The 27,439-nt window shown below is 44.8% G+C and overlaps 1 protein-coding gene across 1 annotated transcript in view; it reads right to left on the bottom strand.

Moving 5' to 3' along the window:
• The window catches only part of DDX1 (DEAD-box helicase 1), a 194,657-nt gene that overhangs the window by 114,856 nt on the left and 52,362 nt on the right, over positions 1 to 27,439 (bottom strand). Inside the window, exons 5-9 of the mRNA XM_033936340.1 lie at positions 20,929 to 21,025; positions 19,887 to 19,934; positions 14,155 to 14,238; positions 8,646 to 8,729; positions 6,548 to 6,624 (exon numbers count right to left, since the gene is read on the bottom strand). Coding sequence (XP_033792231.1) covers positions 6,548 to 6,624; positions 8,646 to 8,729; positions 14,155 to 14,238; positions 19,887 to 19,934; positions 20,929 to 21,025 — 390 coding nt within the window. The remainder of the gene's footprint in view (positions 1 to 6,547; positions 6,625 to 8,645; positions 8,730 to 14,154; positions 14,239 to 19,886; positions 19,935 to 20,928; positions 21,026 to 27,439) is intronic.

The following is a 27,439-nucleotide window of genomic DNA, read 5'->3' as shown; positions in this document are numbered from 1 at the left end:
AGCATATTCTTGACTGATGGGTGACCTCCAAGCTAACAAAAAGAGGGATGGAGGGAAGGTTGGCCATTAGGAAAACAAATTTTGCAAAACAGATTGGCCGAAGTGTCCATCCCGTCTGGAGAAAGCATCCAGACAATAATGAGATGTGAAAGTGTGAACTGAGGACCAAGTAGCAGCCTTGCAGATTTCCTCAATAGGAGTGGAACGGAGGAAAGCTACAGAAGCTGCCATTGCTCTGACTCTATGGGCCGTGACAGAACCTTCCAGTGTCAGTCCGGTCTGAGCATAACAGAATGAAATGCACGCTGCCAGCCAATTAGACAACGTACGTTTAGAAACGGGACGTCCCAATTTATTTGGATCAAAGGACAGAAAAAGTTGAGGGACTGATCTGTGGGGTTTCGTACGCTCTAGATAGTAAGCCAGAGCCCTTTTACAATCCAAAGTATGTAAAGCTTGTTCTCCAGAATGAGAATGAGGTTTTGGAAAGAAAACAGGTAGAACAATGGATTGGTTGAGATGGAATTCAGAAACAACCTTAGGGAGAAACTTTGGATGTGTACGCAAAACCACCTTGTCATGGTGAAAAACCGTAAAAGGTGGATCTGCGACCAGTGCATGAAGCTCACTGACCCTCCTGGCAGAGGTAAGAGCAATAAGGAAAAGTACTTTCCAAGTGAGAAACTTGAAAGGAGAGGTAGCCAAAGGTTCAAATGGAGGCTTCATTAAGGCGGAAAGAACCACATTGAGATCCCAGATAACAGGAGGGGCTTTAAGAGGTGGTTTCACATTGAAAAGCCCCCGCATGAACCTGGATACCAGGGGATGAGCTGAGAGAAGTTTTCCATGGACTGGCTCATGAAAAGCTGCAATGGCACTGAGGTGAACTCTGATGGAAGAGGACCTAAGGCCAGAGTCAGACAAAGAAAGCAAATAATCCAACAATGTCTCCACTGCCAGAGAAGTTGGATCAAGATGATGAAGAAGACACCAGGAGGAAAATCTCGTCCACTTCTGATGGTAACATTGCAGAGTGGTTGGTTTCCTGGAGGCATTCAGAATGGAACGAACTGGCTGAGATAAAAGAGTATCATGAGATGTCAGCCCGAGAGATACCAAGCTGTCAGGTGCAGAGACTGGAGGTTGGGATGAAGAAGGGTTTCCTGCTGTTGCGTAAGCAGAGAAGGAAACAGAGGAAGAAGAAAAGGTTCCCTGGAACTGAGTTGAAGTAGAAGGGAGAACCAATGTTGCCTGGGCCACCTCGGAGCAATCAGAATCATGGTGGCTCGTTCCCTCTTGAGCTTGAATAAGGTTCTCAACATTAGAGGCAGCGGAGGGAAGGCGTACAGGAACAGATTCGACCAGTCTAGGAGAAAAGCATCTGTTGCCAGACGGTGAGGAGAGTAAAGTCTGGAGCAGAAGAGGGGCAGCTGGTGATTGTGAGGAGCTGCAAAGAGGTCTATCTGAGGAGTGCCCCATTGAGTGAAGATAGACTGCAGAGTTACAGGATCGAGTGTCCACTCGTGAGGTTGGAGAATTCTGCTGAGTTTGTCCGCTAAAGAATTCTGTGCTCCTTGAATGTAGATAGCTTTCAGGAAGAGAAGGTGATCTATGGCCCAATTCCAGATCTTTTGGGCTTCTTGGCATAAAAGGCGAGAGCCTGTCCCACCCTGTTTGTTGATGTAGTACATCGCAACCTGATTGTCTGTGCACAACAGAAGGACCTGAGGAAAGAGAAGATGTTGGAAGGCCTTGAGGGCATAAAACATCGCTCTGAGTTCCAGGAAATTGATTTGATGTTTCTTTTCCTGGGCTGTCCAAAGACCTTGAGTCTGGAACTCGTTCAAGTGCGCTCCCCATGCATACAGAGAGGCGTCGGTGGTGATGACTAGTTGGTGAGGAGGCTGATGGAACAGAAGACCTCTGGATAGATTTGAGGATACCAACCACCATTGAAGAGACTGCCGAAGAGATGATGTCACAGATATGTGTCGTGAGCAAGGATCCGTCGCTTGGGACCACTGAGTAGCAAGGGTCCATTGAGGAGTGCGCAGGTGAAGACGTGCGAGGGGTGTGACATGAACTGTAGATGCCATGTGCCCCAAGAGTACCATCATTTGCCTGGCTGAGATGGAAGGCAGTGAAAGTACCTGCTGACATAGAGACTGAAGGGTCTGAAGACGATTGGATGGTAGGAAAGCTCTCATGAGGAGTGTATCCAGGATCGCTCCAATGAATTGAAGTCTTTGAGTAGGGATGAGATGAGATTTGGGTAGATTGATCTCGAACCCCAGAATTCGTAGAAACTGGATGGTTTGGTTGGTGGCCAGGAGAACTGCTTGAGCGGATGTGGCTTTGATCAACCAGTCGTCCAGGTAAGGAAATACATGAAGGTGGTGAGAGCGTAAAAATGCCGCTACCACAATGAGACACTTGGTGAATACCCTTGGAGATGAGGCTAGACCGAAGGGCAGCACCTTGTATTGGTAATGACAATGATTGATCATGAATCGGAGATATGGTCTTGAGGTTACATTGATCGGTATGTGAGTGTAAGCCTCTTTGAGATCGAGGGAGCATAGCCAGTCGTTTTGATTTAGAAGAGGATAAAGGATGGCTAAAGAAAGCATTTTGAATTTTTCTTTTACCAGATGTTTGTTGAGATCGCGAAGATCTAAAATTGGTCTGAGATCTCCTGTTTTTTTGGGGACTAGAAAATAACGGGAGTAGAATCCCTGCCCTCTTTGATCTAGAGGAACTTCTTCTATAGCGTTCAGAAGGAGTAGGGCTTGGACTTCCTGAATAAGGAGGGCAGATTGAGTACTGTGTAAAGCAGACTCTTTTGGCAGGCTTTGAGGTGGAAGAGTCTGAAAGTTGAGAGAGTAGCCGTGGCGGATGATGTTGAGGACCCATTGGTCCGAAGTGATTACTTCCCACCGGCTGAGGAACAGAGAAAGTCGACCTCCTATAGGCTGAGGCAGGAGAGCAGGAATAGGGATACTGGCTATACTGTGGAGAATGAAGTCAAAAGGGCTGTGACTTCTGCTGAGGAGGTTGTTTCACAGATTGTTGCTGCTGCTGCTGTCTGGGAGGCTGACGTTGTTGTTGCCTCTGACGCCTGGGTTGCTGAGCAGTGGTAGGTAATGGACGAGCTGTGAAGCGGCGTTGATAGGCCGACTGCTGTCTATATGGTTTTGGCGGAGGAGGCTTCTTTTTATTTTTAAGCAGGGTATCCCAGCGCGTCTCATGAGCAGAGAGCTTTTGTGTGGTTGAGTCCATGGAATCCCCAAAGAGCTCATCCCCTAGGCACGGGGCGTTGGCTAACCGATCTTGATGGTTAACATCAAGCTCGGATACCCGAAGCCAGGCCAAACGGCGCATAGCCACCGACATTGCTGTCGCTCTGGATGTAAGTTCAAAGGTGTCATATATGGATCTAACCATAAACTTACGTAGTTGGAAAAGAGACGACAAGCAGGTATGAAAAGGTTGATGCTTTCGTGAAGGAAGATACTTTTCGAAAGAAGCCATGGTGGTAAGGAGATGCTTTAAATAAAAAGAGAAATGAAAAGCATAATTACTAGCCCTATTTGCTAACATAGCATTTTGGTAGAGCCTCTTACCAAATTTATCCATGGCCCTTCCTTCTCTGCCAGGAGGGACAGATGCATATACACTGGCTCCTGAAGTCTTTTTAAGGGTGGATTCGACAAATAAGGATTCGTGTGGAAGTTGAGGTTTGTCGAATCCAGGAATGGGAATTACTTTATATAGAGAATCCAGTTTACATGGGGCCCCTGGGACAGTTAAAGGAGTCTCTAAATTCTTATAGAAAGTTTCCCTCAAGATGTCATGAAGGGGAAGTTTCAAAAATTCCTTTGGAGGCTGGTCAAAATCAAGGGCATCCAAAAAAGCTTTAGACTTTTTGGATTCAGCCTCCAAAGGAATGGACAAGGATTCACACATCTCTTTCAAAAAACAGGAGAAAGAGGAAGTGACCTGTTTGGAGGATGGGTCAGGGACAGCCGAATCCTCCTCCTCTGAGGAACATTCGCCTTCAGAAAGAAAGGGTTCCTCTGAGTCTCCCCACAGATCAGGGTCTCTGACATGGGAAGAATGGTCCCGAGACTCAGGTGTCGACGTTTGTAAGTGTCGGGTCTTGCGCACCGACTTACCCGACCTCATCGATACCGAGTCAGGAGATGTTATCGGTCGCACCGGTGCCGAAGTCTGTACCGATTGATGGTGAGCTCTCGGCTCCGGTGCAAGGACTGGCATCGATACCGATGAGGTTAGGTGATGCGGCACCGAAACAGTGGAAGCAGGTAACACGGGTTCCACGATCGGTATCGATACGGGTTGTTCCACAACCGGTACCGATAGCTCAGTGCGGGCCGGCACCGGAAGGTTCGGTGTCATGATAGCAGGAAGGAGCTGTTCTAATTGCTCCTTAAGCTGCGCCTGAAGGATGGCCGTAATGCGGTCATCAAGGGATGGCACCGGTACCGCTTTTTTCTTCTGCGGTACCTGCGGTGCCGCTCGACGCCCCGGAGATGAGGAGCCCGATGTCGAGGGACTCACCTCTATAGGGGCGGAGCGCTTCCGCTGGCGTCTTACAGGCGGCAGGATTGGACTCACTGCACTCAAGGCCGGAAGACGTTCCAGCGGGGAAGGCTTCTTAGCCGGCTTACCTGACTGTTGAGACGCCGGTGTGGAATCACGCGGCGTCGAAGACGAGGGTGCCGACTGAATCGGTGCCGAAGCCGGAGTCGAAGGAACGGGGTCGGACATCTCGGCACCGAACAGTAATCGCTGCTGTATTTGGCGATTCTTTAATGTCCGTTTTTTTAGAGTAGCACAGCGGGTGCAAGAAGAGGCCTGATGCTCAGGACCCAAACACTGTAAGCACCAGTTGTGTGGGTCCGTGAGAGATATAGGCCTAGCACACCGCTGGCACTTTTTAAAACCCGGTTGAGGGGGCATGAACGGAAAAACGGCTTCCGCCAAATCGAAGGCCGAGGCTTCGATGGTGGCAGAAGGCCCCGCCGGGGAAAATCAAATTAAGAAAAAGAAAAGAAATTTTTTTTTTTTTTTTTTTACAAAAAAGAAAAAAGAAACCAAATAAGGCCAATTAGCCAAAAGTTTACGCGAGCGGGAAGGCAATAGAAAAAAAGTTTCAACAGCCGTTGAAAAAAACGCGTCTTCTTAGCTCCGCGGAAACTAAGAAACTGAGGGACCGCGCGCCTCTGTCGGGCGGGAAGGCACTCGCGCGTGCGCGGTGCGGCCGAGCTAGAACTTTCTAAAAGTTCTTAGAGTGCAATCACTCTAAAATTGTCCGTACCGGGGCTCCGTCGGTGCCGTCACCCATCAGTCAAGAATATGCTGCCTGCTTGTCCTGGGATAAGAACTTCCTTACGTTCGTACGGAATCTATCCCTTTTTAACTTCAGAGTGCCCTCTCATTCTCTCTACCTTGGAGAGGGTGAACAACCTGTCTTTATCTACTAAGTCTATTCCTTTCATTATCTTGAATGTTTCGATCATGTCCCCTCTCAGTCTCCTCTTTTCAAGGGAGAAAAGGGCCAGCTTCCCTAATCCCTCACAGTACGGCAACTCCTCCAACCCCTTAACCATTTTAGTCGCTCTTCTCTGGACTCTTTCAAGTAGTACCGTATCCTTCTTCATGTATGGCAACCAGCGCTGGACGCAGTATTCCAGATGAGGGTGTACCATAGCCCGGTACAGCGGCATGATAACCTTTTCCGATCTGTTCGTGATCCCCTTCTTGATCATTCATAGCATTCTGTTCACCCTTTTTGCTGCCCCCTGCACCTCTCGTATCCAACCTGTCTTAATTTTGTCCTTGTCCTGGCCTCAATCCCCCCTATTTTTATTTCAATTTACTTTAAGCTATTTTAAATATTTTAAATTTTTATTATTGTAAACCGATAAGATACCTGTGATGGTTGGTATATCAAGCTATAAATAAACTTGAAACTTGATTCAGGGATGCTGTTGCTACCTTCCAAGCTTGACAAAAGGGTCCCCCAGCCACCTTCAGAGAAAGTCCTCAGCTGACACAGCTTGAGTATCCTCCTCACCTGGAGTATTTATATTTTACATTAGAGGCTCTGGCAGAGACCCATTTATAAAGTATATATTCTTCCCAATTAATATTTCCAAATTAATAAAGTGTCTTTGCTTATTTGTAAATGGGTCTCTACCAGAGCCATAATTAAATGAAATAATTACTTCTAAAGTATATAGGGACAAGCGGGGACAGAAGAGATTACTTGAGGGGACAGATTTGATTTCCAGCGGGGACAGGGAGGAATGGGTTTGATTTCTGTCCCTGTGCAATTCTTTAGTTCTTAAGAAATGACATAACTGTTTAGTTCTCAATTTCTAGTAGGAGAGCATAATTTAAGCAAGTGGAATTGTCTGGGGAGACAATAAGAAAAACTAAACATTCAATAATTACAATAAAAAATAATACTGTACTAGCATTTTTAATGCCAGATATTCTACCTACTGTGCTTCTAACTTACCTCTCCATAGCTATCAAACTGCTTGTTATGCGATTTCTTTCCTGTTCCACCAAAGCCAAAGCCAAATTTGTCAGTACCTGAAGAAAAATTATATTTTTATGGAATGAGAAGATGATTATGTTTCTTCCAATATTTTGTGTGAACTGAAAAATGTTATATATATATCCAGAATCTAGATCCTAAAGGTCAATTTTCAGAGGGTTTAGGAGTCTAACCTTTGGATGTTAATACTTTTTTTTTAAAAACTGAACAAAGCTGATTCTCAAATTTAGGACTCCTAAATATAGAATCCTAAGAAGTGATCAACTACCGGGACTGATTTAGGATAGGTTAGCAGAATGTTATCTCAGCACTAAACACATATCTACTATGGGTGAATTTCTTCAAAACAGGTGATAAATGCAAATAAACTTATGGTCCTAAAACTAGACAAATGAATAGCAGGCCTAAATTTAGGATTTTTTCACCTAAATGAATTTTACTAAGGTATGTTAACTAGCACGCACTAAATATCATGCAGCCCATGTTAATCATTTGCGTGCGTTAGGAAAAGGACCCCACTGGCCCTTAAGCTTAGCTGAAAAACAGTTTTTGTGCCTCATACATTAACAGCTGATCACTTTTGTATTAGTCTGAGAACATATTTTTGAGTTCAGAAAGCAGACAAGGAAGAAAACCAACACCAGGAATCTCAAACACTAATATAGATTCCAATCAAACCAATTTTCAACAACATTTTCCTGAAACAACCAAGGCTACTGCCATGCTTCCCCCAAAATAAGACCTATTCCAAAAATAAGCCCTAGCATGATTTTTAAAGATGCTCCTAATAAGCCCTACCCCAAAAATAAGCCCTAGTTAAGATCGACCTCCAAAGCCCCACCCCCAAAATGTCCCTGACTCTCCCCAACTTCATCCCCGACACTAGTGCTGCTCAATTTGCCAAAAAAATCAGACTCGTCGGGTCAGCAACCTCCACCCCAGTGAGACCTGCCATACCTCTGCTCCGAGGCCTTCTAAAGCAGCAGCGGTATCAGTGCTCTGAACTGGCTGCTTCGCAGCCTTCCCCGCAGGGGCCTTCCTTCTGCTACATCACCGATTACATCATCTGTGATGTGGCAGAGGGAAGGCCTTTACTTCTACTTTTGGGTTATATCTCACTACGACCAAATCTTGGTTGTAGTATATTAGCTGAGGCTCCCCATCCCAATCCAGCCTGCCGAATAACCAAGCAGAACTAAGGAAAACTACCATGTAACAGTAATAACACTCCGAACAGGAGAGTAAAACAACAAACATATATGAACACTGTTGGAAAATGTATATAACTAAAATCCTGCAGTGAAAATGTCCCCACAGTTCACCAGCTGAGCCACAGCCACTGTTCTTATATCTTCCCGGCCCTAGAAAAATACTAGAACACGCAGAAAAAGTGAAAGCTTTATGCCTAGAATCCTTCTGGCTTTGGCCTTGTCATATTGTTTTATCTCTTTTCACAGCTTGAATCAGTCTTTCTCTTATGTCCTCCCATGTAAGCTCTTTCTTCAGGTACTGACCCATACTCCTATGCATCTAAAACCTTTATTCTAATACCAAATTTTGAACGACCTATTGAACCTCTCTGTATTGTCTCTCGCTTCCTATAAGCAAGAGGTAACTCAGAGAAAGCTAATGTCTACAGTTAAGACTTTAACCCCTCTCCCAGCTTCTGGAAAGATGCCTGTACTACAAGTATGCTGTTTTTGACCAAATCATCTGTGCACCAGGTTGAAACTTCTGAATCTTTATTCTCTTCTCTGATCATGCTCAGTATCTGAACTGATAAGAGAAACTGGAGTGCAGTCGTGCAAAATTTTATGTCCTCCAGAATACTGTATTAATACACCTTTCCTGGAAAAAAAACATGAAATACTTCTAATGTGTTGTTAAGTTCCAGGAACTGCAGAACCTTGAAGATGTAAGGAGGCCTCATAAGAAAACTTTGGAGCTTGCAAGAGAAAAGAAGTTTCAGGAAAACAAGTATAGCCACTCAACAGGTAATTACAGTGCAATTTTTTAAAAAGTATCTCCATTTGTTGTTTTAAAAAAAGGAACTCACCAAGATCCAAGGAAGCCTGCATGGTAGACCATCCAATTCTGCATAAACCTTGATCATGACAGGATACTTCATAATAGTATTTCCCTAAAGTTAACATTGAACAAAAAGTGAAATTCAAAGTGTTCAACAAGGACAACTGCAGTTATTAAAACAAAGACTTTTGCATTCATCCACAGGTCACCAATTCAGAACCAGCAGTACATATTTGATATACAATGTAAAGATATAACAATGAGAATTATATTGTTAAAGGTTGAAGATTCCATGCAATATTACTTTAAGGATCCTTTCAGGGCTCTCACTAACCCAAAACATGCCTCCTTTGAGATACACACCAAATCAGAGTAGATAGCAAATGTATACCATTAGGTTACAGCATTCTCTCTAGCGTGTGTGATAGATCTGTTGGATTTTTGCTCGTACAGTGTGTGCACTTGAGGTTTAGACTTTGAGCTCATCTAAATTTGTGTCTAGTGTGAATTCTTCCATGAGTATCTAGCATAAATGTAAGAGAAAATAATTGGTCTTACTACAATGTTCTCCCTAGGGCCTTTTAGCCGGGCGCTCTATCCGGCTAATTTAGATGACCGCCCGGCTGTCATCTCGATCACAAATCCTGTTGCTGGCGCCGCTGCTCAACATTTTTTTTTTTTTTTAAATAAATCTTTATTGATTTTCAAACTTTGACTGTGCAATACAATTAATTTAACATAAACACTGAATAAAACGCACTATTAAATACACAATTATTAATACAAGAAGACATATGTGATTACATTATAATTAAATAATTTTAATAATCAAAATACATTTCCCTACCCCGGATGTGTAAGGAAATCTAATAAAGAGAGAGATACATGACAATTATTACGATGCAACAAATGCAATCAATGGGCTCCACACCCTATTAAATGTATTACTAAACCCTAAACATTCCGCATTCATTCTCTCATACTTATAAGTGATACAAACATTTGCCCACCAAAATGTGTAATTCAGTCTGTCGTAGCTCTTCCAATTATCTTCTCGAGCTGACACGACACAGCCTGACTTGCTGCCACAAGTTCAGTGTTTGACTCCTGCCTGACCTTTTTTTTTTAAACGCCAGCAAGAGACTTGAACCCATGCTCCGAGGCTCTAACGTGTGCATGCCGGCTTCCTTTCTCTTCCCTCCGAAACCGAAGTTACGTCCCAGGAGTGTGGATGGGGAAAAGAAGGGAAGCCGGCACACACACATTAGATCCCCAGAGAATGAGTTCACTATAGGCTAAGGCGGGAGACAGGTCAGCGATAGAAGGAAGCTTACAACCTGCTACTTTTACTTGCTTCGGGCCTTCCTCGCTGCCGGGTCCTGCCTATTTTCTGTTTCCGCGAAGGCAGGACCCGGCAACGAGGAAGGCCCGAAGCAAGCAAGAGCAGCAAGTTGTAAGCTTCCATCCGTTTACTGACCTATGGAAGATAGGTCAGCGATGGAGGGAAGCTTACAACTTTTCTTAGTCTGTAGCGACTCTGCTGACGGGTGTGTGAGATGGGAGGGATGGGAAGAGAAATGCTGCAACTGCACCCAATTCGGGAGGGGAAGAGAAATGTTGCTGCTGCATCCAATTATTTGGGGGGAGGGGGGGAAGAGAGAAGCTACTGCGCCCAACTGGGGAGAAGAGGAAGAGAAATGCTGCTGCAGCACCCAATTGGGGAGAGAGAGGGGAGAAGGAAGACCAAGGAAGGGAGAGGAGAGGAAAGAGATGCCAAAACCATGGGAGGGAGGGAAGGAAAGGAAAGGAGCTACCAAACCATGGAGGGGTGGGGGAGGAGACAGATGTCAGACCAGGCGAAAGGAAGGAGAAGAGATGCCAGATAATGGAGTGGAAGGGGGAGATGGAAGGAGAGGAGAGAGATGCCAGGGCATGGGGGGAGGGAAGGGAAACTAAGGAGACATAAAATGCCAGACCAGAGGGAAAGAAAGGAGAGGAGGTGCCAGAGAAGGAGAGAGAGGGAGAGATAGGAGAGGAGAGAGATGTCAGGTCATGGGGGGAGAGAAGGGAAGGAGACAGATGCCAGACCATGGGGTGGAGTAGGAAGGAAGGAAAGGAGAGGAGAGGGATGCCAGAGCATAGGGGAAGAGGATGGAGACAAAAAAAATGGAGAAGGGGTGAAGCTGAAATGAATCATGTACCAAGAAGAGAAAGGGCACAGGATATACAATTTATTGAAGGGACACAGAAAGAGGGAAGATGGAGAGTGAGAGTGAGTGAGAGAGAGAGAGTGAGAGAGAGAGAGAGTGAGAGAGAGAGAGAGAGAGAGTGAGAGAGAGTGAGTGAGAGAGAGTGAGAGAGAGAGAGAGAGAGAGAGACTGGGTGGAAGGGGCAAAGAGAGAGAGAGAGAGAGATAGAGAGACTGGGTGGAAGGGGCAAAGAGAGAGAGGACAGAGGCTGGGTGGAAGGGAGCGAGGACAAACGCTGAATAGAAAGAAGACAGCAAAGCAAAGAGAACAAAGTGAAGATTAAAGCAGAAACAACAAAAGGTAGAAAATTTTTTTGTTGTTGCTTTATGTAAAATCAAGTAGTATTGTAACTGTATTGATTAAAGTTTATAGATAGGAAATGGAAATAAGACTATTTTTGGGGGGTCTAAACCTCAGGTCAGGACAGGATACCATAACAGCAGTACTGTCTTGAAGAAAGATATGGCCTCTGAAAGCTAATTGAAAAATGGATTAGTCCAATAAAATGGTATTTTCTTATTTCTCATTATTTGTTTTATTTCTATTTGTTAATTTGTAAAGTGGTGATTGTTATGCAGCAGTTTTTTCAAATTTACATCTACGGTCTTTATATTTTGCACAGTATTAGGGGATGTGCCACTGTTTCTGTGGTGTTACATTGTATACAGAGTCTAGTTTCTTGGTTCAGTTTAGCTTTTGTCTACATATTTCTATTTTTAGTTTGTGATTATTCCATATCGGGTGAGGGTGTATCTGTTTTCTGTGCATATGAAAAGGACATGGCTTTCTGTTAGCATCGACTGTACAGGATCAATTGACTGACAGGACCTGGCTTGTTTGGTTTTACAATGCATGTGTTGGTGTTCTAGTGCTCACTGCAGTGTTTAAGTTGCTGCCTTTTCCTATGTGCACCCTTGTTATATGATTCATGGATTATTACTATAAATATATTTTTTATATAGAGGAGGGGGTTGTTAAAAATGATCAGCACTGGCTGTTATATATACTAGGAACGCCACTGGATTTAATGACCCTATTCTAACTTTACTGTTGACGTAGGTGTTTCGCCCCCCCACACAAACACTATAAAGAATTAAATTAAAGTTGTATTAACATCAAGCAGCTTTCAAATGATATTATAAGCAAATAAAAATAAAATATTTTTAATACCTTGCTAATTATTACCTGCATCTTTACCTAAACTGTTTTGCCCTAGCTCTCACTTTGATCTTGACCTTGGGGCCGCCGCGTGAGCGGACTGCTGGGCAGGATGGACCATTGGTCTGACCCAGCAGCGGCAATTCTTATGTTCTTAAGATCTTTATCTACTACTTTTTTATTTTGCTGTAGTGCAATCACACATGTCTCCTTCAAGGCTCAGTAACACCTCTCTATAAATTACAGTGGTGCCTCACACAACGAACTTAATTCGTTCCAGGAGCAAGTTTGTTATGCGAAAAGTTCGTTATGTGAAACACGTTTTCCCATAACAATACATGTTAAAAAAAATTATTCGTTCTGCAGCATAAAATATGCTAAGATGACATAAAAAAAGATAAATTTGTCAAAATGGTGGTCTTGCTGAGGCCAAACTCTTTGACGAGGTCACACTGTTTTACCCCACATTCACTCCTTCTAATTATTTCCCGTTTCATTTCAACAGAAATCACCTTCCTGCTTTTTTAGAAGCCATGATATATAAAAAATATTGAGTTTATCTTAAAAGGACGACTGTATACAGTGAGAGAGGGCAGTTAAGCGCAGTGACTAACGACTGCCTGCAGTGCCTGCGCGGAAGGATGCAATACATCGGCAGCTCGGGCGACTTCGTTGTGTGAAACGAAGTTCGTTGTGTGAAACGAAGTTCGTTGTGTGAAACGAAGTTCGTTGTGTGAATCAAGACATGAAGTTCGTTGTGTGCAGCGTTCGTTGTGTGAGGCGTTCGTTATGCGAGGCACCACTGTATGTGGAAGAAGTTTGGAAATGGAGAATCACATCTATTTCATATCCTCAGTGAGACCTCAGGAAGGAACCTAGTGATCAAAACATTATTAGAGGTGCTGTAGAGCCGTTTCTTGTATGACTGGATGAGCTATACTTATATATTTATTTTTTAGTTGTTTATAGTGGTCAAGGTATCTTCTGACATCATTTATTACCCTGAGTTCAGAGAATGCCTGCTTTAAAGTTTGCCTGAATATTCTGCAAAACGTAACGCGTGCTGCTAATAGCACTAGGAAATGGTTCTCATCCGCACAATCTCCAAGATGGTGGCGGTTCCTACCTAAATCCGAACCACCACCTCATCTGCACAATGATCCACTACATCATATCTACCACCACAGCTCTGGCATAATGCTATAAAGCATACAACTTACAACCACCATCATCCACATTAACTCCTTGACAGACACAAACACCTCAACTTCTCTGCCGTGTGGGCCATAAGACAGTCAAGCCCAACAGTGCACAACTTTGCAGATAGCTCCCCTTTCTGGGTAATTACGGTTAACCAAATAGCAGTCCTAAAGTTATCCAGAGACACGCGACACTAGGAAGAAAATTATACGTCGCGGCCTATATATGGGTTTTGCAATCCAAACAGTAGGTGTGGCTTCCTTATATGGGGTGGCCTATCTAATGACATCGTAGATAAGCCACCCTGTTAGTAGATCCCCCTGTACCTTTTAAAATAATGTAGCTCCCTCGCTGGCCTCCTGCAATGTCACAACCACAGTGCAGGGCAGGACCGATCTTTGCAACATCCAGCCGGCCCCGCGCTGCTTCCTCAATGCCTGCATCAGTTCTTGTGGGACTCGCGAGAACTGACGCAGGCATTGAGGAAGCAGCGCAGGGCTGGCTGGACGCTGAAAAGATTGCTCCTGCCCTGCACCGTGGCCGGCGGATGTACGATATTTACATGGGGGGGGGAGGGATGTATAGGCCACTCCTATGTGGTTTTAAAACTCTTAGATAAGCCTGGCTTCTAACATGGGGTGGCTCATCTATGAGTTTTAAAACATGTAGAGGCATTTTTTACGGTCTATACACTGGGTTGGCCTATATGCAAGGAAATACGGTAAATGTGGGCCCATGTTATGTCATTTTTTAGTAACTAGGTCTTTACTGCATAAAATGGGATCTGTGCTAAACATAGCATAAGTTAGAAGTAAAATAACTAGGTCTTAAATGGTAGCCCACATTTATAACATACTTCCCCTCAAATTATATCTGAATGATTTGTTGTACCTTTTAAGTTGTTTTAGAAACAAACATTTATGATTTTACCTTTATTTACTCCTCTAGTTGATCTACATCCATGCCACTCCTTAACTTCTCTGCTTTGGCAAGAGAGACCATCTGAATCAATTGCTGGGAATAAAGAAAATAAAAAACGCTCAGTGTTGCAATTCACACTTGAGATTTACTTCTGTCCAAACACAAAACAATTCATTTCAGATACCACCATCAAGGGCTACCTTTTGTGTAGAAACTGGCAATTAATAATGTGCCAAGTTTATGTTCAAATTTGCTGTGTTGTGATGCATGTTTCCAGACTATCGCCATTTATGTTATCACCCAGACCTCTCTCGGCATTCCACTATTTTGTTTTCTATCATGTCCTCCACATTAAAGTAGCTAATCTGCACAGACTAACAAAACAGCAATCCCACAACCGGGTACCTGCAGTTACACACACCTTGAGTGCTACCAAAATAATTGGCACTTGTATGCGTAATTGCACTATATGCTATTTTAAATGCATAAGTGCCTCAGCATGCTACTGCAAAGGGGGTGCACATGTGGATAGAGCATGAGAAAGGCATTGCAGTGTCTCCAACATATATACATAACTTATAGAAAACTATAATTTTCATTCTTTGCTTAGCACACATAGGTGCTCCCATTTACACCTATCACTGACCTGGTGTAAATGATCACAACTAAATGATGATGTATCAATTCAGGTTTACACTATTATGCTATACTGGCATCTTGGCACACAAGTGCCATTATAGAATTAGAGCACCTAATTGGAGATGCTGATTAATACAATTACTTCCAAAATAAACATAGTTAAGAAAATATATATTTTTATTTTTTATTTTTTATTATTTAATTATTTATATTCCACACATCCTACAATTCTATGTGAATTACAAATTATTCAGGTACTCAAGCATTTTTACCTATCTGTCCCGGTGGGCTCACACTATCTAATGTACCTAGGGCACTGGGGGATTAAGTAACTTGCCCAGGGTCACAAGGAGCAGGGTGCTGGGGCTGTAGCTCTAACCACTGTACCACTGGAATTTTACAACTCATTACATTTTTTTCCCATTAATTTACTCACATTAGAAATCTTTTTTTTTTTTTTTTTTTATAATATCTTTATTCATTTTTAAATTAAACAACAAGTGCACAAAAATGTATCATAAATTAATTCCAATATAGCATTGTAATAAATAAATATTTTTGGCCCTTAACAACTAAAAAGCTGAAAGAACTTCTACAAGGATCAACCTTTGTCCCATTCTGTGCCTACAGCACAAGATTACAGATTAAGTCCTTTAATGCTAGCAAGTGGTTTCTCCTGTAGTAGCTATTCAATCTTCTCTGAAGCCTATTTACCCCAAAATCAAACAGACCTCTACAATGTGCATGAACACCCTTGATGGCCAAAGGACATAAAAAATTCATTTATTAAATTTTATATGACTGGATGACCAAATAATTGGATAGAGGAGTTTGCTAGATGTGGTATATTTAGATTTTAGCAAAGCCTTTGACAGTGTTCCAAAAAGACATCTAATAAATAAACTAAGTGCCCTTGGGATGGACCCCAAAGTGACGGGCTGGATCAGGGACTGCTTTAGTGAAAGAGGACTGAGGGTACTGGTCAAGGGAGATTGCTCTGAGGAAAGGGATGTTACCAGTGGTGTGCCTCAAAGTTCTGTTCTTTTTAACATTTTTATAAGCAATATTGCTGAAGGGCTGTCAGATAAGATTTGCCTCTTTGCGGATGATACCAAAATCTGCAATAGAGTAGACATCCAGGATAGTGTGAATAACATGAAGAAAGACCTAGCAAAGCTTGAAGAATAGTGTGAAATTTGGCAACTAAAACTTAATGCTACAAAATACAAGGTTATGCATTTGGGCTGCAAAAACCCGAAGGAAAGGTACAATTTAGGGGGTGAAGAACACATGTTAATGACTAAAGAGCAGGACTTGGATGTTATTGTATGTGATGATTTTAAGGTGGCTAAACAGGCTGAAAAGGTGACGGCGAAAGCTAGAAGGATGCTAGGGTGCAAAGGAAGAGGTATGGCTAGTAGGAAAAAGGAAGTATTGATGCCCCTGTATAAGATTCTGGCGCAACCTCATTTAGAATATTGTGTACAATTCTGGAGACCGCACCTTCAAAAGATACAAAAAGAATGGAATCGGTCCAGAGGAAGGCTACTAAAATGGTGCATCGTCTTCATAATAAGGCGTATGGGGACAGACAAAGATCTCCATATGTATATTTTGGAGTAAAGGAGGGAGAGGGGAGATATGATAGAGATGTTTAAATACCTATGTGGTGTAAATATGCATGAATCGAGTCGCTTTGAAAGGAAGCTCTGAAATGAGATGGCATTGGATGAAGTTAATTTAATTTAATTCTTATATACCGCTAATAACCGTGAGGTGATAGGCTCAGGAGTAATCTAAGGAAATACATTTTTATAGAAAGGGTGGTAACATAGAAACATAGAAATAGATAAGGGCCACGGCCATCTAGTCTGCCCACCCCAATGACCCTCCCTTACTTTTCTCTGTGAATAGATCCCATGTGTCTATCCCATTTGGCCTTAAAATCAGGCACGCTGCTGGCCTCAATCACCTGAAGACTATTCCAGCGATCAACCACCCTTTCAGTGAAAAATAATTTCCTGGTGTCCCCGTGCAGTTTCCCGTCCCTGATTTTCCACGGATGCCCCCTTGTTGCCGCGGGACCCTTGAAAAAGAAGATATCTTCTTCCACCTCGATGTGGCCCATGAGAGCGTTCCTCGAGTGAGTACAGCTGCAACTTATCCAGCCGTTCCTCATACGGGAGATCTTTGAGTCCCGAGACCATCCGGGTGGCCATTCTCTGGACCGACTCCAGTCTCAGCACATCCTTACGGTAATGCGGCTTCCAAAATTGCACACAGTATTCCAGGTGGGGCCTCACCATGGATCTATACAATGGCATAATGACTTCAGGTTTACGGCTGACGAAACTCCTGCGTATGCAACCTATGATTTGCCTTGCCTTGGATGAAGCTTGCTCCACTTGATTGGCAGTCTTCATGTTCTCACTGACGATCACCCCTAAGTCTTGTTCTGCTTCAGTTCTTGTTAGGATCTCGCCATTAAGGGTGTAAGTCTTGCATGGATTTTGGCTGCCCAGGTGCATGACTTAGCATTTTTTGGCATTGAAGCTGAGTTTCCAGGACCTAGACTAGCGCTCCAGTAGGAGTAGGTCGTGCATCATGTTGTCGGACATTGAATTTATGTCTGTTGTGCTTTTGCCCACTACATTGCTTAGTTTGGCGTCATTGGCGAATAATGTTATTTTACCTCGCAGAGAGGAAGTGGGACCACTGGACGACGGAGACAGGAAAGGAGCGATAAAGGAGGAAAAAGAGATAGCTGACAGGTTAAACAAATTCTTCTCGTCGGTCTTCACCAGAGAGGACACATCCAATATCCCAGAACCCGAGGTGATTATAAACGGGGAACACGACGAAAAGCTGGTACAACTAGAGGTAAGCAAAGAGGATGTCCTCAGACAGATAGATAGACTGAAAAGCGACAAATCACCAGGCCCGGACGGCATCCACCCAAGGTTACTAAAAGAACTGAGAAACGAAATAGCAGAGACACTTCGCCAAATATGTAACCTCTCCCTAAAAACTGGGGAGATCCCAGAGGACTGGAAAATAGCAAATGTCACGCCCATCTTTAAGAAGGGATCAAGGGGTGACCCGGGAAACTACAGGCCTGTGAGCTTGACCTCGGTTCCGGGAAAGATGATGGAAGCAATGATAAAGGACACAATCTGCGAACACATAGAAAAAAATGGACAACTGAAGGCGAGCCAGCATGGCTTCTGCAAGGGAAGGTCGTGCCTCACAAACTTGCTGTACTTCTTCGAGGGAATAAACAACCAGATAGATAAGGGGGAATCCATAGACATCATTTACCTTGACTTCCAAAAAGTCTTCGACAAGGTACCTCACGAACGGCTATTAAAAAAGCTGTGGAACCACGGGGTGCAAGGGGATATCTACCGATGGATCAAACACTGGTTGGCAGGCAGGAAACAGAGGGTTGGAGTAAAGGGCCAATATTCAGACTGGCAATGGGTCACGAGCGGAGTTCCACAAGGGTCAGTGCTGGGACCTCTATTGTTTAATATATTTATTGACGATCTGGAGACCGGGACAAAATGTGAGGTTATCAAATTTGCTGATGACACCAAACTCTGCAGCAGGGTTAGGAACACGGAAGACTGTGAAAACCTGCAAAGGGACCTAACGAGACTGGTAGACTGGGCAAATAAGTGGCAAATGAGTTTTAACGTAGAGAAATGCAAAGTCATGCATGTAGGGAAAAAGAACCCGATGTTCAGCTACAAAATGGGGGGAACACGGCTAGGGGTGAGTAACCTTGAAAGGGATCTGGGGGTGATGGTTGACACATCGCTGAAACCATCGGCGCAGTGTGCGACAGCCTCAAAAAAAGCAAACAGAATGCTGGGCATCATCAAAAAGGGTATCACAACCAGGACAAAGGAAGTCATCATGCCGCTGTATCGCGCAATGGTGCGCCCGCACCTGGAGTACTGTGTTCAATACTGGTCGCCGTACCTCAAAAAGGATATGGCAGTACTCGAGGGAGTGCAGAGGAGGGCGACTAAACTTATAAAAGGTATGGAAAATTTCTCATACGCTGACAGGTTAAAAACGCTGGGGCTGTTCTCTCTGGAGAAGAGGAGACTTAGAGGGGACATGATAGAAACCTTCAAAATCCTAAAGGGCATAGAGAAAGTGAATAAAAACAGATTCTTCAAACTGTGGGGAGCCACAAGCACTAGGGGTCACTCGGAGAAATTGAAAGGGGACAGGTTTAGAACAAATGCTAGGAAGTTCTTTTTTACCCAGAGGGTGGTGGACACATGGAACAAGCTTCCGGAGGAGGTGATAAGCCAGAACTCTATACAGGGTTTCAAGAAAGGTTTGGATAGGTTCCTGGAGGATAAGGGGATAGAGGGGTACAGATAGAACTTGAGGTAGGTTATAGAAATGATCAGTAACCACTTCACAGGTCGCGGACCTGATGGGCCGCCGCGGGAGCGGACCGCTGGGCAGGATGGACCTCTGGTCTGACCCAGTGGAGGCAACTTCTTATGTTCTGCCAAGTCTCTTATAAAGATGTTGAATAGGATCGGGCCCAGGACCGAGCCCTGCGGCACTCCACTGATTACCTCCGTCATTACGGAGGGGATGCCGTTCACCACTACCCTCTGAAGCCTACCTCCAAGCCAGTTCCCAACCCATTTCGTCAATGTATCGCCCAATCCTATAGAACTCATCTATCCTCAGTCTCCCAGAAGAGGTGGTGGAGACAGAGGCTGTGTCTGAATTCAAGAAAGCATAGGATAGGCATGTGGGATCTCACAGAGAAGAGATAATGGTTACTGTGGATGGGCAGACTGGATGGGCCATTTGGCCTTTATCTGCCATCATGTTTCTGTTTCTATCATCTCACAGCAGTGTATTAGATGGCTTAATATGTAAATACATAACCAGAAACTTAAACTAAAATTATAAATATTATACAAACATTTAGCACATGCCCTCTGAATCCCAAATTTAAAAAAAAAAATCAGTACTTGAGCTCTATTTCAGAGCACTAGTATACAGCAGCAGCCAGTCCGATTTTAACTATCCAAATTATGTCCAGTAGCAATTCTATGCCTGCTTACCAAATGCTGATCCTCTGTCATAAGGGTTCATCTGCCACTTGTTGAAAACTACAAAATACATAGAGAAAAATAAGTCCTAAAGGAGAGGCAAAATAAATTGTATTAGGATTTAACCACAAATACCACATTAAAAGGCTAAACCTTCTGGACCTCATGACTCATATGTCAAACACTGTTACTAGAGCCTCTGTACTTGCCTCGTGAAAGAACAAACAGAAAACAAAGGCAGGCAAGGGAGATGTCTTAGACAACCTATGTGTGACCTTTATTATTAAAGTATTCCAACAAGTATCCCAATTTCGGCATCAGCTGATGCCTTATCGGGGGACAAGAAGTTGGGTCACAGTGGCGTTTGTAGTTCAGCATACAAAACAGTTACTAGACAGAAAGCACTGTGAACAAACATATAAGACAGTTCTTGCTGGACAGATCTTGCTATCTACTAAAGACAGTAACAAGACAGTAATATTAGGGATTATCCCCTATTTTAATTTTTTATAAATCTCATATTTTATTATGATTTTGCAGCAGAGTAGCCTTAAAACAATTGCGTTTTTACCTTAGATTTGAATAGAGTCAGAGATGGAAGACAAATTGATCTTTTACCAAGTTGTACCTGCTCCAAGGCATATGCAACTATGCATGCACTCTACTAAGAATGTGCACATACCTTCCAACTGGCCCAGCTTCTTCCAGACACCATCCTCAGGAACATCTAATGAGTGGCTCATGTCAAAGTACATCTACTGCTTTGAGCAGATGTACTTTAACATTACATGCATATATGTAGTTATACACTGGTACATTTTTGGTAGCTATGTTCTATGTAAAAAAGCATGTTTTATGCACAGAAAATGATTTTATAAAATTACCCCCAAGCAGACAATAATTGCTGCCTCATTGTCCACGCACTGTACAGAGTTCACTTTAAAAAGATGTGAATTATTCAGCATAGTAAAATTTTACCAAATGATACACTTGTGAGATCAAAATCACAACTTAAACAATTCAGTGCAAAAAAAAAAAAGAACACAAAGTTTACCTGCACCACCAGTCTTGACCGTGGCTTTGCCCTTTTTGCCTTCCTGATGGTCCTTCAACGTTTCATAAACTATCTGAATAATTGGGATACTGAAAGCCTAAAATATAAACATAAAGCCATTATAAAAATATATCTCAAAAGTCATGCCAAAAGCTAAATTTTGTAATATAAAGTGTTTATATCCACATTCTCCTTCACTTTATAAACAAGTTGCCTAAAGTAAGGCGCCAACTGCTAACATAAGTTATGGAATACTAGTGTTTGAGCACAAAACTAACATAAGTCCTTCTTGGACACCAAGCTCCGATTCCTTGAACAGCCACCGCACAGTGGGGTCTTCCCCCTGGTCTAGGGCCACCAATGATTCTTGCCCTCTGGTCTCATGGAGAGAACCAGACTCCACCAGGAAAACTGCATCCTGGGACAATAAGGGCATGAGATCAGACCTTCCATCCTCTTAGTCGATGTCTGACTAGACACCCTGGTCCAACTCTGGGTCCTCATCTGTACCTGGCGCAGGCTGAGGACTAATCCCCGGTGCCGCCCCCACTGATGCACTTTCAACAGACATTGGAGTCATCGGCAAGCAAGTTAAATAAGCCTTACACATCAAGCTCACAAAATCCAGGGGTGAAGTCATGCCCAGGGCATCTCAATGATCCCAGCAGGGACTCCCTGAAGTTCCTCCTGTGCTCTGTGGCATTCACATGTCTGCACTTAGACAAATCTCCTTCAGAGGGTTGTGGAAAGGACCTCTTCCATTGGGATAGAGCTTCCTGTGGATCCCCCAGCCCTGGAAGACTCAGAGGAGGCTGAGCCCAAGGCTCCCCGCCCCTCTCCTGTGACCACACTTCAGTCAACGATCCAGCACAAACCTGGCATGATACAGGGGTAGAAAAGCCTTTTGATTTTAAGCAAACTTAAGGGGTTTTGAGGCAGATGGAGGAAAAAGAGATTGTTTAAAACCCAGCAAATTCATGCCAAAAACAGTCCAGGAGAGGAGTTACCCTGAAGTTCAAAAACAACAGAGTTTTGAAGGAGGTGTACCCTAGCTCTGGTACCAGAAACTCTCAAATTTCACTTTTACAGAACCTCCCCTTTCCTCTCAATTTTCCCCAAAGAATAGCATGAGGGGCAGGAGAGCACAGTTACTTACCGTAACAGGTGTTATCCAGGGACAACAGGCAGATATTCTTGACTGATGGGTGACGGCACCGACGGAGCCCCGGTACGGACAATTTTAGAGTGATTGCACTCTAAGAACTTGGAAAGTTCTAGCAGGCCGCACCGCGCACGCGCGAGTGCCTTCCCGCCCGACGGAGGCACGCGGTCCCCAGTTAGGATAAGCCAGCTAAGAAGCCAACCCGGGGAGGTGGGTGGGACGTAAGAATATCTGCCTGCTGTCCCTGGATAACACTTGTTACGGAAAGTAACTGTGCTTTATCCCAGGACAAGCAGGCAGCATATTCTTGACTGATGGGTGACCTCCAAGCTAACAAAAAGAGGGATGGTGGGAAGGTTGGCCATTAGGAAAACAAATTTTGCAAAACAGATTGGCCGAAGTGACCATCCCGTCTGGAGAATGCGTCCAGACAATAGTGAGATGTAAAAGTATGAACTGAGGACCAAGTAGCAGCCTTGTAGATTTCCTCAATAGGTGTGGAACGGAGGAAAGCTACAGATGCTGCCATGGCTCGAACTCTATGGGCTGTGACAGAACCTTCCAGTGTCAGTCCGGTCTGAGCATAACAGAAAGAAATGCACGCTGCAAGCCAATTGGACAGCGTACGTTTAGAAACAGGATGTCCCAATTTATTCGGATCAAAGGACAGAAAGAGTTGAGAGAATGATCTGTGGGGTTTAGTACGGTCTAAATAGTAAGCTAAAGCCCGCTTACAGTCCAAAGTATGCAGAGCCTGTTCTCCCGAGTGAGAGTGAGGTTTCGGAAAGAAGATAGGCAGAACAATGGATTGGTTGAGATGGAATTCAGAGACAACCTTAGGGAGAAACTTTGGATGTGTACGCAGAACCACCTTGTCATGATGAAAGACGGCAAAAGGTGGGTCTGCTACTAGTGCATGGAGCTCACTGACCCTCCTGGCAGAGGTGAGAAAAATCAGAAAGAGAACCTTCCAAATGAGAAATTTGAAAGAAGCCGTGGCCAAAGGTTCAAACGGAGGCTTCATTAAGGCTGACAGAACCACGTTAAGATCCCAGATCACAGGAGATGGTTTAAGAGGTGGTTTCACATTGAAAAGTCCTCGCATGAATCTGGAGACCAAGGGATGAGCGGAAAGGAGTTTCCCATGGACTGGCTCATGAAAAGCAGCAATAGCACTGAGGTGGACTCTGATGGAAGTAGACTTGAGACCAGAGTCAGACAAAGAAAGAAGGTAATCCAACACGGTCTCCACAGCAAGGGACGTAGGATTATGATGATGAAGAAGACACCAGGAAGAAAACCGTGTCCACTTCTGATGATAACATTGCAGAGTGGCAGGTTTCCTGGAGGCATCCAGAATAGAACGAACGGGCTAAGACAAAAGAGTATCATTCGAAGTCAGCCCGAGAGATACCAGGCTGTCAGGTGCAGAGACTGGAGGTTGGGATGCAGAAGGTTCTCCTGAAGTTGTGTAAGCAGAGAAGGAAATTGTGGAAGTAGAATAGGTTCCCTGGAGCTGAGTTGAAGTAGAAGGGAGAACCAATGTTGCCTGGGCCACCTCGGAGCAATCAGAATCATGGTGGCTCGTTCCCTCTTGAGCTTGAACAAGGTTCTCAACATGAGAGGCAGAGGAGGGAAAGCGTACAGGAACAGATTGGACCAGTCGAGGAGAAATGCATCCGCTGCCAGACGGTGAGGAGAGTAGAGTATGGAGCAGAAGTGGGGCAGCTGATGATTGTGAGGAGCTGCAAAGAGGTCTATCTGAGGAGTGCCCCACTGAGCGAAGATGGACTGTAGAGTGAAAGGATCGAGTGTCCACTCGTGAGGCTGGAGAATTCTGCTGAGCTTGTCCGCTAAGGAATTCTGTTCTCCCTGAATGTAGATAGCTTTCAGGAATAGATGGTGATCTGTGGCCCAAGCCCAAATCTTCTGGGCTTCCTGGCACAAGAGGCGAGAGCCCGTCCCACCCTGCTTGTTGATGTAGTACATCGCAACTTGATTGTCTGTGCACAGTAGAAGGACCTGAGGAAAGAGAAGATGTTGGAAGGCCTTGAGGGCATAAAACATCGCTCTGAGTTCCAGGAAGTTGATGTGATGTTTCATTTCCTGGGCTGTCCAAAGTCCTTGAGTTTGGAATTCGTTCAAATGAGCTCCCTAGGCATAAGGGGAGGCGTCGGTGGTGATGACAAGTTGATGAGGAGGTAGATGGAACAAAAGACCTCTGGATAGATTTGAGGATATCAACCACCATTGTAGAGACTGACGAAGAGAGGATGTCACAGATATGTGTCGTGAGCAAGGATCCGTCGCTTGGGACCACTGGGTCGCTAGGGTCCATTGAGGAGTGCGCAGGTGGAGACATGCGAAGGGTGTGACATGAACTGTGGAGGCCATGTGACCCAGAAGTATCATCATTTGCTTGGCAGAGATGGAGCGTTGATGAAGCACCTGCTGACACAGAGATAGGAGAGTGTGAAGACGGTTGGACGGCAGAAATGCTCTCATGAGGACTGTGTCCAGCACCGCTCCAATGAATTGAAGTCTCTGAGTGGGGATAATATGAGATTTGGGTAGATTGATCTCGAACCCCAGAAGTTGTAGAAACAGGATGGTCTGGTTGATGGCCTGGAGTACTATCTGAGAAGAATTGGCCTTTATCAACCAATCGTCCAGGTAAGGAAACACCTGAAGGTGGTGGGAACATAGAAAGGCAGCCACCACAATCAGACATTTGGTGAACACTCTTGGAGAGGAGGCAAGACCGAAGGGTAGCACCTTGTATTGGTAATGACAATGGTTGATCATGAAGCGGAGGTACTGTCTGGAGGCCAGATTGACCGGTATGTGAGTGTATGCTTCTTTGAGATCTAGGGAACATAGCCAGTCGCCTTGATTGAGAAGAGGATAAAGAGTAGCCAGAGAAAGCATCCTGAATTTCTCTTTTACCAAGCATTTGTTGAGATCGCGAAGATCTAAAATGGGTCTGAGATCTCCTGTTTTTTTGGGGACTAGAAAGTAATGGGAGTAAAATCCCTGCCCCTTTTGATCTAGAGGAACTTCCTCTATGGCGTTCAGAAGAAGGAGGGATTGAACCTCTTGAAGAAGGAGGGAAGACTGAGGAGTGTTCAAAGCAGACTCTCTTGGCAGACTTTGGGCAGGAAGGGTCTGGAAATTGAGAGAGTAGCCGTGGCGGATGATGTTGAGGACCCACTGATCCGAGGTGATGATTTCCCAACGGCTTATGAAATGAGTAAGGCGGCCTCCTATGGGCTGCGGAAGATGGACAGAAGGAGGGAGATTGGCTATGTCCTGGAGAACCAAGTCAAAAGGGTTGAGTTGATTTCTGTGAAGGGGGAGGTTTCACCTGCTGTTGTTGCTGTGCTGGTCTAGCAGCTTGCCTCTGTTGTTGCCTCTGACGCCTGGGTTGTTGCTGGGCCTGAGGTAAAGGACAAGCCACAAATCTATGTTGATAGGCCGATTGTTGGCGAAAAGGCCTAGTAGGTGGGGTCTTCTTCTTTGTCTTAAGGAGAGTGTCCCATCGAGTCTCATGAGCTGAGAGTTTCTGAGTAGTGGAGTCCATGGATTCTCCAAACAGCTCATCCCCCAAACAAGGTGCATTGGCCAGTCGATCCTGATGATTAACATCGAGTTCTGACACTCTGAGCCAGGCCAGTCGCCGCTTGGCACCGACATAGCCGTGGCCCTAGAGGTCAGCTCAAAGGTGTCATAGATTGATCTGACCATGAACTTGCGCAGTTGTAAGAGCGATGAAGAAGTTTGGCGAAAGGCGGAATCGTTTACGGTCAGGGAGATATTTCTCAAAAGATGACAAGGACTGAATGAGATGCTTAAGGTAAAAAGAAAAATGGAAAGCATAGTTCCCTGATCTATTTACTAGCATCGCATTTTGATACAACCTCTTGCCAAACTTATCCATGGCCTTACCTTCTCTGCCAGGAGGGACAGAAGCGTATACACTAGCCCCCGTGGATTTCTTTAAAGTAGATTCCACCAGTAAAGACTCATGGGGGAGTTGCGGCTTGTCAAAGCCTGGAATAGGTATGACCTTATATAAGGAGTCCAGTTTGCGGGGAGCTCCTGGGATGGTCAAGGGTGTCTCTAGATTTTTGTAAAATGTCTCTCTTAATATGTCATGGAGAGGCAGTTTGAGAAATTCCCTTGGAGGCTGGTCAAAATCCAGAGCATCGAGAAATGCCTTGGATTTTTTGGATTCAGCCTCCAAGGGAATAGAGAGAGATTCACACATCTCTTTGAGAAAAGAGGTAAAAGAAGTTGCATCAGGTTTAGAGGACGGATCTAAAACAGAAGGATCCTCTTCCCCTGATGAACACTCTCCCTCTGAGAGAAGAGGGTCCTCCGAATCGCCCCACAGATCAGGGTCCCTTACTTGAAAACTGCGGTCCCGGGATTCCGGTGTGGAGGGTTCTAGGTGTCGAGTTTTATGCATCGACTTCCCAGACCTCTGTGAAACGGTACCAGGAGATGTTATAGGCTATGTCGGTGCCGAGGTTTGAACAGCTTGGTGTAAGGATCTCTGTTCCGGCGCTAAGACCGGCATAGATACCGAGGAAGTAGTATGCATAGGTACCGTCAAGGTGGATGCCGACAAAGGAGGCTGCTCCACTGTCAGTACCGGAGGCTCAGACCGGACCGGGACTGGAAGGCTCGGTGTCAGAAGAGCAGGTAACAGCTGCTGTAGTTGTTATTTAAGCTGTACTTGCAGGATGGCGGCAATGCGCTCGTCCAGTGAAGGCACCGGTACCGCTTTTTTCTTCTGCGGTACCTTGGGTGCCGCTCTACACTCCGAAGAGGAACTCGATGTCGAGGGGCTTACCTCAATCGGAGCGGAGCGCTTCCGCGGGCGCCTCGAGGTCGGCAGGATTGGGCTCGCTGCCACTGAGACCGGAGGGCGCTCCAACGGGGAAGGCTTCTTAGCCGGCTTACCTGATGGGTGCAACGCCGGCGCGGTGTCGACGAGGCAGGTGCCGACTGCGTCGGGGTCGAAGTGGGGACCGGTGCCGCCGAATCCGACATCTCGGTACCAAACAATAATCGCTGCTGGATTTGGCGATTTTTTAAAGTTCTCTTTTTAAGAGTGGCACAGCGGGTGCAGGTGAACGCTCGATGGTCAGGACCAAGACACTGTAGACACCAGTTGTGCGTGTCTGTGAGTGAAATTGGTCGAGCGCAGCTCTGGCACTTCTTAAACCCGGGTTGATGGGGCATGAAGGTAAAAACGGCTTCAGCCAAATCGAAGGCCGAGGCCTCGATGATGGCAACAGGCCCCGCTGGGGCGAAACCGAAAAAATGAAAGAAAAATGAATTAAG

This window comes from Geotrypetes seraphini, chromosome 3, assembly GCF_902459505.1.
Source record: "Geotrypetes seraphini chromosome 3, aGeoSer1.1, whole genome shotgun sequence".
Lineage (NCBI taxonomy): Eukaryota > Metazoa > Chordata > Amphibia > Gymnophiona > Dermophiidae > Geotrypetes > Geotrypetes seraphini.
Note: the sequence above shows the minus strand (reverse complement) of the source record. Positions and strands in the feature narration are given on the sequence as shown.